The 8,873-nt window shown below is 41.9% G+C and overlaps 2 protein-coding genes across 3 annotated transcripts; both read right to left on the bottom strand.

The window, feature by feature from the left end:
• Nucleotides 1–37: 37 nt before the first annotated feature.
• On the bottom strand, nt 38–3,864 carry LOC113587693 (RNA-binding protein 4.1-like). 2 transcript variants are annotated; one of them, XM_027026473.2, is made up of 4 exons: nt 3,786–3,864; nt 2,469–2,902; nt 1,356–2,109; nt 38–1,148 (listed from the first exon to the last, which is right to left on the bottom strand). In XM_027026473.2, the coding sequence occupies exons 2-3, from the start codon at nt 2,878–2,880 to the stop codon at nt 1,373–1,375; spliced, it is 1,149 nt and encodes a 382-aa protein (XP_026882274.1). In that variant the 5' UTR covers nt 2,881–2,902; nt 3,786–3,864; the 3' UTR covers nt 38–1,148; nt 1,356–1,372. The 2 variants fall into 2 exon arrangements, with proteins under 2 accessions (XP_026882274.1, XP_026882273.1); XM_027026472.2 differs by having other exon boundaries at nt 38–2,109.
• Nucleotides 3,865–4,710: 846 nt separating this feature from the next.
• rbm4.3 (RNA binding motif protein 4.3) lies at nt 4,711–8,815 on the bottom strand. Its single transcript, XM_027026460.2, has 4 exons — nt 8,670–8,815; nt 7,175–7,618; nt 6,362–7,045; nt 4,711–6,032 (listed from the first exon to the last, which is right to left on the bottom strand). Exons 2-3 carry the CDS (start codon nt 7,581–7,583, stop codon nt 6,390–6,392), a joined length of 1,065 nt encoding a protein of 354 aa, XP_026882261.1. The 5' UTR covers nt 7,584–7,618; nt 8,670–8,815; the 3' UTR covers nt 4,711–6,032; nt 6,362–6,389.
• Between the last annotated feature and the right edge of the window lie 58 nt (nt 8,816–8,873).

Below are 8,873 nucleotides of genomic sequence, written 5' to 3'. Positions count from 1 at the left end.
TCTTTTGTTGGGAGAAGCATAAAACGTACACCAGAAATATTCGCCAAAATCCGTTGGTTTATTACAAAACATTAAAAAAAAAAAAAACTTAAAAAAAAAACCAAAAAAAAAAAAAAAAACCCGACGACTTCTGAAAGAAATCAATTTTATAAACAATTTGCCAACCACACACCCATAAAGAAGTTTCAAACACACCAGCACTCTCAAAAGTTAACGGAGCCCTGAGTGACAGTTGGTCATTACATTTTTATTTCTTATCTGGTATATCCATTGTGAATACTGATTTATGGATTGAATAAGTGTGGGCTTGCAGATTCTTTTACCAGATGTCCTTGTGCCACCAGTTAACAGGAAAATGTTGTGTACAAAAAGTTACACACAGATTAAAATAATAAATTTTTAACTATTTTAAATAACTGACCCATAAATCCTAATTTGGGTCAAAGAGATTCTAAATCATCCCAAAGTTAATGTAGAAACTCCAAAATCTTACAGTATATTTGAAAATATCACTTAAACTGGCAGTTTAAGTAACAACTTTTCCTCTATTTATGTGTAGCTTAGTCACAACATTAAAACATACACAAACATCTTGTTTGAAAGTGAGAAAAGTAAGAACAGAACAGAATGCAATTTAATTAGCTGTGTGAAAGAGAAAAGCAAGTAGTGAGGGAACAGGAATGTTCATTTTAGGTTTCATGCTCTCCATAAAGCTTTTTGAAGTCAGGCTTGAAGAATAAAGTTTTTCTAAAACATTGTCTGCCATGTCAAGAAATTGATAAAGACTGTTGACATGATACTTGCTGAAATAAATGAAGAAATAAAATTATGGAATTCACTGTATTTAGTGCCCCCAAACTGAAGATGGGGGAGGGGTTACTAAAAAGGAAATAACTAGTAGATCACATCAGGATTGAAGTGCAAAAAAAAAAAAAAAAAAAAAAGGAAATGCCTCAACTCAGAGCTGGTAAAAGGTAACTGAGCTATGTGCCCTTTTAGCCCCGCATCGCTCAGATCCAACCCTGCATCTCACTATCCATCTATATCTATCTATCTATCTATCTATCTATCTATCTATCTATCTATCTATCTATCTGATCGAAGCGAGGTGGAGGAAATGATCGCAAAGTCCTGCTGTTTCAAAGCACCTGGAAAACAACAGAATAGATTTGTAAGGGTCCTACTTCCAACCACCATTTAGACAACCACACAACCAGAGAAGAAGCTTCCTTTCATTATGCACTGCAAGTGAATCATGATCACAATTCTCTGTCGTGAAACATACTGTGACGTGTTAGCACACAATCTTGTCATCAGAATAAATTCCTGCTAAGTCATGACTCCTTTTCGCTCACCTTGGCATGTGTGCAGTTTAGAAAGCATATCGTGCCCGCTCGGTTTGGGGGTCAGTGGACTGTGACATGGTATATGAGGAGCTCCTTTGGTCTGGAGAAAGACGTGAACGCTCATATGTGTAGCCCTCAGACCCAGTGCCGATTCTCCTGATTGGGCTACGGTCCCGCGAGTAGAACGCAGAGGCGGTGGATGGTGGGGGTGGCGGCAGAGCATGCTGGTCATAGGGGTCAAGGCCAGAGGGAACCATTCGGACCCTTGAAAGGGAGGAAGAAGAGGAAAGAGGAGGAGGAGGGGGAATAGGGATACGTCTATCCTCAAAATAGCCAAAGGGGCGGACACGAAACTTTTCATAGTAATCAAAGCCACCGAAGCTGTCGCGTTCATATAGAGAGGGCCTCTCCGGGTAGGCGCTCACTGGTTTGCTTAGATAGTGAGCATCAGCAGCACCATACTCCTGTGAGACCCCATAGCTGGGCTGATGGCCCATAGGTGGACCAGGGGGCAGTCCAGGTGGATAGCTCCTGGCGGGGAACATTCCTGGTACTCCTCTGCCATAACCAGGCCCTCCTCTAGGGAAACCTCTGCCACCGCGGAATCCCCCCATGGGACCGATCCCATAGCTACCGTTCTGACTGCGCCTGCAGTCTTTGGACCAGTGACCCTGTTCTCCGCAGACATAACAGCCGGTTAGGTCTCCCATGCCGGGCACTGTGCGGAGGCGACTGGTGGAGAGTTGTACGTTTATCACCTTGCCTTATGAGAGGAAGAGAAGACACGCAAGACAGTGTAAAAGCTTTCTTTCTTTCACGCAATCGCATTCAAGAGCATGCACAAATCAAGCTGAAAGTGCAGCCATAAGTGGAATAGTCTGCTAGAAAATTACCTACAGAAATTAATTCAGGTAGGAAAAACTTTTCAGAAATCTAAACAAAAACCTAAACTTTTCGATGTAAAGTTCAAATAATTGTTTAGCAACCATCACTTCTTCATTAAGTAGAGGGCAGAATTATACTTCATAAACTACAACCATTACTAAACAAAAGAAACTTTTAACTGTAGCTAGAATCTGCTGTAGCTAGCACTGGCTTTCTTCGTTTTCTGTGAACGTTCACCTTGAAAGGTAGAGTTGTCCAGCGTACTGATAGCTTCCATTGCATCATCCTTTCGCTCCATGTGTACGAAGGCGTAATCTTTCACAATATCACACTCGACAACAGGCCCAAACTCCTCAAACTTGGCCCGTAGCTCCTGATTAGTGCACTCGCTGCTTATGTTGCTTACGTGCAGTTTAGTCGTTCCCTTGGGCTTCCCTCGACTCATCTCCACATTAATAGACTGCCCGTTGAGCTCGTGGTGGTGGAGTTTACTAACTGCTTCCTCAGCCTCCTCCTTATTATCCATATGCACAAATCCAAAATTTCTCAGAACGTCACACTCCGAAATCGTTCCATACTGCGAGAAAAGACTGCGCAGGTCTTCCTTTGTTGTGTTTGAAGAAAGGTTGCCAACAAAGATCTTAACCATCTTTACTGCAGTTTTTTAAATCCTGGGTAGGCAGAGAGTATAATTGCGAGATGCACGTTAACCTACAGATGTTTCGTTAAGAACGATAGGATTTAACTAGAAAGCGAGTTTGATATCTAGCTAATTTACCATGATTGATTACATCAGCCTATGATTAAAACTATGTACGGTATGCAGTTGATAGTTATTGACGTGTCGCTTACTCTTTAAACCCCGTAAACGTAGCTACCACGTTCTAATTATGAACATTACCCATTACCGCCGGTCTATGTGGCACCAATCGGTTGATCTTAACGCCCAATTCCACTTGAAATAGCAAAGTCAGCTAACGCTAGAAAGCTAGCCAGCCACATAAAAATTATAATCAGTCAATGAGTATACTTCAGTTTAAATCAGGCAGGTAGTTATCACAAGTAGCCTGATATCATTATCTAGCTAGCAGGCGTTAATGGTATCAGTTTAGTATCAGATTGGGAAAGGGAAGTTTGGCTAATAGCGTTAGCTTAGTGTTCAGGCCATACCTAGTATGTGGTTAAGTTAGCAGTTTTGTATTCAACGATTCAAATCTTGACCGACAATACAAAAGTGTACGTCAGTTGACGTTATACTGAGCGACAACGCATGACCAGCTGCAGTTTATGAACGTCTTCGTAAGCCTTAACTCACCCACCAGCGAGCCATAGTTAGCAAACTGGAAACTGAAATAGCTAGCTAGCTAAAAAGGTTAGCTAACCTAAAGCTAGCTAACTAGCTACGTGACAACTGAAATAGCTAGTCAAGAATAGAACCATCAAACGTTAAACAAAATAAAAATAAGAATATTTGTTGCACGTTAACGTAATCTAAGGCACTAATAGCTACATAAATATAAAATAAATCAATGCTGAAAAGCCCACAGCGCTTACCGTATAACCAAATACGAAGCCAAGCGCCAAAGGAAATGAATAAAACATAAAATGGCGCCGGCGGAAAAAAAGACACTTCCGGTACATGTAAAGTCCATGTAGCACATTCGGTACATTTATTGCGCATAAAAAATATATTTAATTAATTGATAATTTGGTTTATAGGTGTGTACGGCATTATGTTCGACCGATGATTTATCCAAGGGGTCTAGAGTGCGATTTTTCTAAGCAGTCTGAATTTCATAACTTTAGTTTCCCTATGTATTATAGTTCATTTATTTTTGATAATTTTGAAAGCTTGGCAGCTTGTTTCCGATAAAATGTTATAGCACGACTCAACCTAGAAGCATACGCTTATGCAGGATGATTTTGTTATGCCTTTTAGACCAATCAGTTGCAAAACAAAACTATTGTTGCATAGTTCAAAATAAATTCAGTATTCAAAAATTCACTTATCCCATCCGGAAAATGACTATTCAAAATTCGAATCGTTTTATTGTTCACAGTACTGCAGAGAAACAGCGTTAGAGTGGGACACAAACACCAGGAACAATTTATTTTCCCAAAAATGTTTATTGTAAAATTGCATAACGAAGTTGCTCTGGAAATTACTTTATACCAAAATATTTTATATACATGCACTGTTATTTGAAAAAGGGCAAAGCTGCAGTTCTGGAAGGCTCTATATCATATCTATTCTACATTTGTAGTGTTCCAACGACTTACACCTAGGAGTTCTTATGGAGGGGGGAAAAAGTCAGTAGATTTTCTAGTCCCCTCCTTCATTACTGGTATCATTTACACAAGCAGCTCCAATGCTGAGGAAAGGTATCCTCACAAGGTAAAATATACTTTATGAATAACAATTTAGTTAACAAGAAACTTTAGCTTACATTGGAAAGTGCACTCCCCAGGGTGTTTTTTGTTTTTAAACTATGCTCAGTTCTGAAAATATAACACCAGGCAGCCAGGGCATAAAATTGAATCAAACTAAATGAACCTATCCTTATGGAAACCAGACCTATTCAGCCTTCACTGACAAGTCCTAAGAAAATCAGTGAAAGCACTTCCTAAACTCTATCCTCCTTTCTCTCAATTATTAAGCACCTTTAATAAAGAGCACATCCAACTTCAAAGGCATGCAAGGTTATGAATATCATAACCAACTTACCTGAGCTTGCCAACCCACCTTCTCAAGCCCCACACTTACGTGGAGGAGGGCTGATTGAGTCTAATAGGAGACGAGTTCCATTCAGGAAGTTTAGAGTGACAGTTCAGACGTACAGGAGGAGGGACATTCAAAACCAGGTTGCTGTCTGGCATGTAGAAGCGGGTGGTTTGATGTTTAAAGGGAAAAAGGTACACAGGGAACAATATAATGCGCGAATGCTCCGTTGCTTGCTTTAAATGTCGTCGCAGAGATTAAGGTTGATGCTATTCGTTTAATAACGAGACAACAGGTTTAAGTGTTGTGTCATACTATTTCAATTTCATACTCGTTCACGTGACATTCGCAGGCAGTCACTGGATCATCTAATTTATATTCCCATAAATCGTTCTACTGTTAAAAAACCCAAATCGACGCATTAATGGCAGATTTTTTATTTAAAAAAACCAAAAACGTTCCCTAAAAGATTACATTTTCCTATTAGAGGGGCTGCCAGAATCCGTATCTACATTTCAGTGTAAAGGAACTTGTACCAGTAGCTGTTTTTATTGCTGATCTGTTAAACTAGGTTTTAATCGCAAGGCGCACGTGTGTACCCATTTATTCTACACTAAGACGTGGCACTTGTTTTGCAGGTTTTTACAGGACCTAACCAATAATGGGCTTCAAATTGAACAAAACGTTTTGACTTTACAGAAATGCCACAAAATGTACATAAGTTTTGACTGCTGAGAGTGGAACTGCACTGGGAACCATTAACAGCTTTTAGTATTTTCATTTTAACAGAAGCTAAAACTTCAGCCTGTCTGCTTGGTGCGGTCAGTTCAATAGTTCAATTACCTATCGAATTCTACATAGTAAAAACAAGCAGAACAAAGAACAGGCAAAAAGTTACAGTTCAAGCAAGAGGACGAAATCGAGCCGAGTAAAATCGTTTAAATTTAAAGCGTGAAGTCTGTAATAGAACTCTTCCAAAAAGTGAGGCGCAGGCAAACGAAACGCGCTCCGTCAGACGAGGGGTGTATCGCGCCATGTGCACCTGGAGCCGACAACGACGAATCTTGTCGAATAATTTACACCTGAAAAGAGAGCAAATGACATGAGTCAAGTGCCTAGGAAGGCCATTTTTGATACTGCACCGACAAGTCCACCGTATGGTATAATTATACACAATCTATCAATTTCCGCAAATTTAGGTCGGCTGTATGCATCTTTGCTAGACGATTTTTAGACCGTCATTTTTACCCTCATGTTATCCCATATTGCTTACGCGTCCCATTAACTTTACGTATTCGCGGTCAGGGCGCAGCGTGAGTTTAAGTGGAACACTAAGTTTTGCATTAGGAAAAACGCTTCCATGCTTCATACCGCCCCCTAGAAAGCTCTCGCATTGAGATCCTATCCTCACCTTAGGTACACAAGTGCAGGGATTCACTTTAGTATGTGTAGCGCGCAGGTGGCGGCGGCGGCACCCTGTCAGTGTAGGGGTCCCTTGTACGAGGCGCACTGTACACTGGGGTCCGAGACATGGAAAGAGGGGAGAGACGGGAGCGCTCATATGTATAGCCGTTTCCCGTAGGTGCCACAGGGGCTGGTGGAGCCCTTCTGACAGGACTACGATCTCGGGCAAAATACGAGGACGGCGGGGGAGGAAGAGGGCGTCGCTCATAGAGGTCAAGAGTGGGAGCGGGCAGGCGTTCTCTCATGACGGCAGATGCAGGGGGAGGCGGGGGCGGCGGAATAGAGCTCAGGCGGCGGTCGTCGTACGAAGCAAGACCGTAAGGGCGAGCGCGATACTTCTCATAATAATCCACCACACCGTTACCCCCACGTTCACGGTCATATGAAGGATAGGTACGGTCTGGAAAAGGGGGACGTCTGGGCGGAGGGGGTGGTGGAGGTGGAGGGGCAGGTGGGTAACCATGGGACCCAGGAGGGGGACCAAAGCGGCCACTAGGATAGCCAGGGGGACCTGGCTCAGGTCGGTCACCAGGGAACTGGGGCTGCCAATAGCCTCCTGTTTCTGGCGGGCCATAACCATCCTCCTCTCCTCGCGGTCGGCTCTTTGAGATTTGAACGTGAATCCTTTTGCCTAGAAATTAAAGCATTGCAAATTTAAAGCAGCACATTTAAGAACGATTCTGTGACAGGGACACCACATATTACAGGGAAGTTGTTTTAGTTCAAGATTTCATATGCAATTGAGTAGGGAATTCCCTACCTTGGAATTCAGAGTTGTCCAAACCCTTTATTGCATCCATGGCCTCATCTGAGTTGCTCATGTGTATAAAGGCAAAGTTTTTTATTATGGCACACTCTGTCACTGTACCGTATTCTTCAAACAAGGCCTTGAGCTCATCATCTGCACCCTTTTCTACATTGGCCACATGTAGCTTCACTGGACCCTGGTTCTTGCCACGACTTGCTTCAACATTAATGGCTGTTCCATGCAGTTTGTGCAAATGAAGGCTTCTGATAGCCTTTGTTGCACTCTTCCGATCCTCCATATGAACGAACGCAAAGTTCTTGATGATCGCACATTCTGTGACTGTTCCATACTGTGAGAACAGTACCTGGATTTCATCAGTCTCGGCCTGTGGTGGCAGGTTCCCAACAAAGATCTTCACCATTATTGGTGCAAATAGAAACCAGATTCTGAAACACACTACAATTGCAATAGATTATTCATAAAAGTGACACCCCTTAAGCGGTCCAAAAATATTTAAACAAAAAAAATTCTTAGACGAAATAGAGTGAAAACGGAAAGATGGAGCAGTGCTTGTTTATAAATGTGCTTTTAAAACCCTTCATATGAAATCAAACCCTAACGCGTCTACCAGCAACGTTAGCTGCTAATCTACTAGCCGCACTTCCTGCTGGGGACGACACTTTCACCCAACTAACCAGATAATTTACATAGTAATGCTAGCTAACTATATGGAGCAAATTAAAGCAATAACGTTAACTTTAGTCGCATATAGCCGCAAACACTTTAAGAACAATGTATGACAAAATCCGTCTTCAACTAGGTTAGGCTAGTGCAAGGTTCTCTCACAAATACGATAGCTAGCTCCGTATCAACGCTGAGGATAGGTACGTTATCACTCACCAAACAAGCAGTACACTAATTTTTAGCTGCAATTATCAACTAGTTCATCAATTCTTATATGTGCGCAATGCTCGCAAGTTTCTGCGTACACTGTTCGGCTTCAAATAGCAAAATTGGTTGTTAGCCATCTCAGTTAGCGTTAGCTAGCTACAACGAATAACGAAACCGCGTGAGGTGGCCAGCTAGCAATTCGACTGGCGATGGCTAGTCGGTCTACAAAGTGGATGTTCAAAGAAATCTCATTTTAGGTGTATGAGGGTGGTTACAGACATTTAATTCACTTCGAAACCCTCCTATGCAGATTACAGTTAAAATGAAGTAAGTGCATGTTGCTCGTAGATAGGATTTTAGCACTGGCTGCGAACAAGCTAACCTAACTGACGTCTGGTTACAGATAACTAGGTTAGCTAGCTAGCCTAAATTAGCCAAAGTTAACAGGATTAGCAAGACAGAGAGCAAATGTAGGCGAAAAATAATTTCAGTTACACCAAACACACAGACTGGTTTAAAACTAAGTGCTGATGAGCAACGGGCCTAAATCACTATTTACCAACATGCAATAGGATAACACCTAAAAGGTCACTGTATCGGCTAATAAAATACTTACCCCTTCCGTCTCTCCACACTAGAGGAAAATGGGTGTCGTCGCTATATTAAACCTGCTTGATCTAGTCCCGCCTACTGTACCAACAAGACGCGTTCACGCTTTAAACTAGGATTTTAGGACTTTTCTATTTGGGAAATAAACACCTGTATCTGGCACTGGTCGAGAAATGCTCTCTGAAGGAGAGGACTGAGCGGTAAAAAAAAA

The sequence above is a fragment of the Electrophorus electricus genome, chromosome 19 (assembly GCF_013358815.1).
Source record: "Electrophorus electricus isolate fEleEle1 chromosome 19, fEleEle1.pri, whole genome shotgun sequence".
Classification (NCBI taxonomy): Eukaryota; Metazoa; Chordata; class Actinopteri; order Gymnotiformes; family Gymnotidae; genus Electrophorus; species Electrophorus electricus.
This window is presented reverse-complemented; position numbering and strand designations above follow the sequence as displayed.